The 5,312-nt window shown below is 38.1% G+C and overlaps 1 protein-coding gene across 1 annotated transcript; it reads right to left on the reverse strand.

Moving 5' to 3' along the window:
* Nucleotides 1-1,765: 1,765 nt before the first annotated feature.
* Nucleotides 1,766-3,771, reverse strand: LOC113275316 (aspartic proteinase PCS1-like). Its single transcript, XM_026524801.1, has one exon. The coding sequence runs from the start codon at nt 3,681-3,683 to the stop codon at nt 2,100-2,102; it is 1,584 nt and encodes a 527-aa protein (XP_026380586.1). The 5' UTR covers nt 3,684-3,771; the 3' UTR covers nt 1,766-2,099.
* Nucleotides 3,772-5,312: the final 1,541 nt, after the last annotated feature.

Genomic DNA, 5,312 nt, shown 5'->3' on the forward strand with positions numbered 1-5,312 from the left:
TGCGAAAAAAAATAATTCATCATCGTGATTAATTGTCGATTCGTAAAAATTTGATCGTCGATTAAGCTCAACCACATAATGACTCGTACAAAGAGAAGCAGGGACTAGGCAAACCAAATCGTCTTCTAATCCATCAATTGAAGAAGAAGAACCAATTGAAGATGAAGGTGTAGAAACTGAAAATCAACCACCAATTGAACCAGAAATTGAACCAACTGCATCTCCAACTCCGGAAATGAGGATAAGAAAGCAAGTTTTACAAACCCAATCTCCTATTTGCTGTTTTTCATCGATTAAATGACGGTTACAGTGTTGGGTTCGGCTCAAAATTGAGTTGCGTTTTTAGCCGAACTGTTCTTCACAAAAGCTTCCTGTAAGTGTATATGAACAGTTCGGCATGAAATTTCATGAAAATTCAAGCCGAACCTAGTCACAGATAGAGATGCATAGGGGTTCGGCGTATTCGATAATCATAATATGTGCCGAACCTAGCACATTAACGAGGTTCGGCTATTACGATATTCTCAATATGTGCCGAACCAATAACAATATTTTAACCCAAAAAATAACAAATTGATGTTCGGCTCATACGATTTTCGAAATATAAGCCGAACCGGTAATTATTTTTTTTTCCGAGCTATTCACGATGTTGTTCGGCTTACTATGAAACTTTCATATAAGCCGGACTAGTGTCTAGCAAACAGTTCGGCACATGCAGTAAACAGATTCAGTAAGTCGAACCGTTCATCAATTGGTAGATTCGGCTCATAGATGTGAGCCGAACCTCAACCTGTTTCGCCGAACCATGATTTAAAAAACCTAACTTTTGATAATTGAGAGCTATAGAAGTGAGATTAAGTATAGGATATAAGTGTACCTGTGTATTAGAAGCATTGGGTTCCTCATCAATGTCTTCATCATCAGGATTTGGCTCATAAAAATCATCATCTTGAGTTTGTGTTTGAGTTTGAGCTTGAGTTTGAGTGGGTGTAAAATCATTCTCATAATCTAAGAAATCAGCCATTTCTGGATCATTGTTGTAGTTGATATGTATTTTCCTAGGTTTTTTAGATGAATGATGACCCTCCTCATCCTCCATTGAATCAAGAATTAGAATTTTCTCACTTTCTCCTTCTCTTTCTCTCCTTCTTAACCAAACCAAAACTTTGATTTTTTTTTCCTCAAATTTTTCATCTAAACAACTCTTGTAATTCTGAAAATTATTTTAATCACTAAACAAAATATTTAATCACTAATCAAGATTATTAACACTAATATGTAAAGGGCAGATTTGCCATTAAAAAAATTTGGGTTAAGGGGTTATCTGATTTTGCTATTTCACAATCTTTTTTTGTCTTCATTCAGTATGCCTTGGAAGATTTTGGTATGCCCAAAATTATAGTTCTTTCAATTTTTAAATTGTTGGACTGTGACGACTACCTGGGCTAAAGCCCGGGTTAGCCCAACTGTAAGTCCGTCAGTGGTTTCTGGCTGCTTTCAAAACTGAGAGACGGACATGATTAAAAATAATGATACACTCGCACCAAGTCAAGTGGCAACTGATAAAGTGTTTAGGCCCCCAGCCATCCAAATCAGTATCGGTGTCCATAATAAAAGCTTAAGTTAATTTTACTACAACGTGTTGTGGCCGCAATGTATCCAAAATGGTCCACGGACTAGTAGTACCAAAATCCCGGTTTTGAACGAGACAGTGGGTTATTACGTTTGCAGCGCGGGCCATTTTACTTGGTGTGAGTAGTTAAGATTAGTGGGTAAAATATCAGCAAGTTTCATTATTCATAATCTCACTTTCTATACATGAATTTACATAAGTACGTCGTATTTATCTGACTAAAAATATAAACAAAATACTAAGGTAGTAGTATTAAGCATGGACAACGATTATTTAGCACCCACAGCTATTCCATCACATTCTCAGACGGAAAATTAATGTGTCTCAGTATGCATAGAATCTCAGCTTTGTGTAATCTGGACCGACTGAGAAAACTAAGCGACCTTGATAGAACTTTGTTTAATGTTTATTGAGTATCATCATCTAAATTGCTTTCTCGATGTGAAGCTAATCAATCTGATACTCTTTAAACTGATGTTCTACAATCTGCTTTACCAAATCCAACTCTACGATTAACAACATCGAATTCCACCCATAGATTTTGCTGATGAAAGTTCCCTACAATATTACTTGGAATACCAAGCATAGCTGACCGTCCAATACCTAAACAACCTATTCCATTACCTACATCACTTAACACCCGATCACTACTCACAACAATCTCTACTCCTTTATCAAACACAAATACCATATCTCCTATTGACCGTCCGATTTTCATCACGTCATCAGTAAAACACAAATCCAACGTGCCCTCGTAAACATACCCTTTCTTCCATTTCCCGGGACCCACCAATCTTAACACCTCGTCCTTAATCGTATCGTACGCCTCATCCACTAGATAACTGTATTCTGACCCGGAATCAATGATCGTTTGACCCGCTCCATTTGGACTCGGTCGGAACACCGAACTCGGAATGTTAAGCTTTCTCCCACCGATTTTCACATCTACCATTCCAACGGTGTAAGCGGCAGCGTCAAGATTCGGCATGCGTTGACTTTGTGCATGACCAAAAGTCAAAAGGCTAACATACTGAAACCCACGGGAGTTTGGGTTGTCGCCGAGATAGAACATCCCGGTGGAAGGCGGCCCTTTTGCCGGAACGTGATGAGGAGGAACACAGTAGGAGAATTTAGTAACTTTAGTCTGAGATGCAAATGACAACCTTCCTAAATTCATACCAAGAATACCTTGACTATCTCTGGTTTCACGAGTACAACCGAGGATCAAAGGAGGTGTCGATTGAGAACTTGAAAGGGAGATTTTTTCACGAACCAGATTGCCTTCAGCTAATGTCCCATCAGCGTAGAAGTAAGAGTAGTGGCAATGAAGATTTTGATCACAATCAGTTGGAAGTGAAAAATCTGGGATTCTTGGTTTGCAAAGGGGGTGATTACAAGGAAGTAACGAGAAAGAAGAAGAAAGTGAGGGATCGAAAGCTGCAGAAGGATTTGGTTTTGGTTTTGGTTTTGGTGGTGGGGGGAATTTTTTGTTACATTTAATCCATGATAATTGACTGCCTGTATCGAGAACCATTTCTTGAGTTTGTGGTGGTGTTCCAATGGGTAATGAAACTACTAAAGCCATTGTGTATTTAAATGACGATTTGTATGGAAATGGGTTTTTCTTGATTACTTTTTGCTTTCCTGTAGAAGATGAAGCTGCTAGAGAGGGTAGAAGAGTAGTACTACTACTTTTTGTTGTTGCAGAAGAGGCATGAGATCGTTTATTTAGAGATAGAGTAAAAGAAAGATAATTTTTTGACGAAGAAGAAGATGGTGATGTAGAATTGTTTTTGCCAAGGTTTTGGACGGGTTTAGATTTAAAACTAGTAGTATTTTTTGATGACGATGATTGAGTTGATGAGATAATTTTTGATAATGAAGAAGAAGAAGAAGAAGAAGAAGATTTGGTAGAATTGGTTTCGCCATGGTTTTGAAAGGGTTTATCAGTACTATTCTGTGATGAAGATTGATCAGTTGAGATGACTGATAGAGAAGAAAGAAACAGAAAGAAGACAACAAGTACTGGTTTATAACAGAGATTCGCCATGATCAGAGGTAGCTTGAAGAAGATGAGAGAGAAAAGAGGTTGAGGGGTTTATGAAGTTAGCTGGAGTGAGGGGGGCTTTATAAACAACTGTTATTCAAAAGGGACGGAAAGGAAAAGAGATTAAAAACGCGTTAACAACAAACAAAATTTTGAATGGATTAGTTATAGTCTGAGTTAGCAAAAGCAAGGAGTGTCATATCATCAGACTGATGGTCCACTAAGAAATTAAATTGCGTTCGTGTACATTTAATCAGTGATACTTTATGATGGAGTAGTTGATTTTGATCAAAACTCTGTCCTAATCTAAATTTACTGCTCACTGACTGACCGAAAATGATATATATCCCCTACTCTTTACCCCACTCCCTCCCCTTACCTATTGTCACGCAGGTATTGGTTAAACCCAATAATAATGGGATCCCTTGCTAATCTTACTCCAGGGGATCAAGGGCTAAAAACAGCGCCAAAGCTTGTTTTTCCTCGGCTACCCTACTATCTTGGTTTTGATTAGAGGTGTTAGTTTGATTTCAAGTGGTTTAGTGCAAATGAAGAGTCACACTCTCCGAGTCAAAATTTGAGTCAATATGAGTTAGCACTTGGCCACTTAGCAGTGTCTTATTTTAATATATGACCATTTCCCAAGAAAATGGAGTCCGTTTTTTATTTGAATTTTATTTTCACATTGACCTATTTTAGGTACCTACATTATTGAGGTTTGTTTGTTCTTTAACCACACGATTATCTGCCGTGTTATCCAGATTAGTCGGAGCGTCCACAATGATACGATCATAACCAAAGATCAAAGACCAAAACAAACGATCAAATTTGAGAGTAGTCTGGAGTGTGACGTTAAGGCAGTGGAGTATTTTTAGTCGAGCGGAAGTATAATGAACGCTTGCATGTGGAGCGTTCATATAATCTTCGTCCCGAAGAGGCGTTGATATAGTTTACGCTCGTTATGGGGCGTTGTTAAAGAATACGCTCGTTGTGGGGCGTTCATATAGTTAACGCTCGGAGAAGGGACGAACATATAATCTACGCCTGGTGTGACGGACACGTGAATCAACGCCTCATTCAGGCGTTAAGAATATCAACGCCTCATTCAGGCGTTAAGAATATCAACGCCTCATTCAGGCGGACATATAATTCAACGCTTCATACGGGCGAACTTATAATCAACGCCCGGTTCTGGCGAATGTATAATGAACGCCCCCTTGTCAGGCGTACGTATAGTGTTGTACCCAAATTAACACACGTATCGAGCACGTGTGGACAAAGAGAAACCACCACGTATATCACACGTGTTCACTTGGTGTTTACCCTAATCTTCTCCGTCTTCTTCTTTTCTTTTTTTCTTCTTTTCTTTTCTTTTCTACCTCCTGTTTACCTCCTGTTTGTTTCTACCGCCCACAAACACAACACATCACAGTAACTAGCAGGAAAAGAGAATAGAAAAAAAAACCAGATACTTGATGAATCCCGGTTAGAAAAGAGGTATGTTTCTTTTTTCTTAATCACCTTTTTTTATCCGTATTGTTGTATAAATTATTTAGGGTTTTATTTGTTAAAATTAGTTTATATTAAGATGGGTTTTAAAGAACAAATATGAATATGAAATTGATTAAATAT

Source organism: Papaver somniferum, chromosome 4 (genome assembly GCF_003573695.1).
Source record: "Papaver somniferum cultivar HN1 chromosome 4, ASM357369v1, whole genome shotgun sequence".
Taxonomy (NCBI): Eukaryota; Viridiplantae; Streptophyta; class Magnoliopsida; order Ranunculales; family Papaveraceae; genus Papaver; species Papaver somniferum.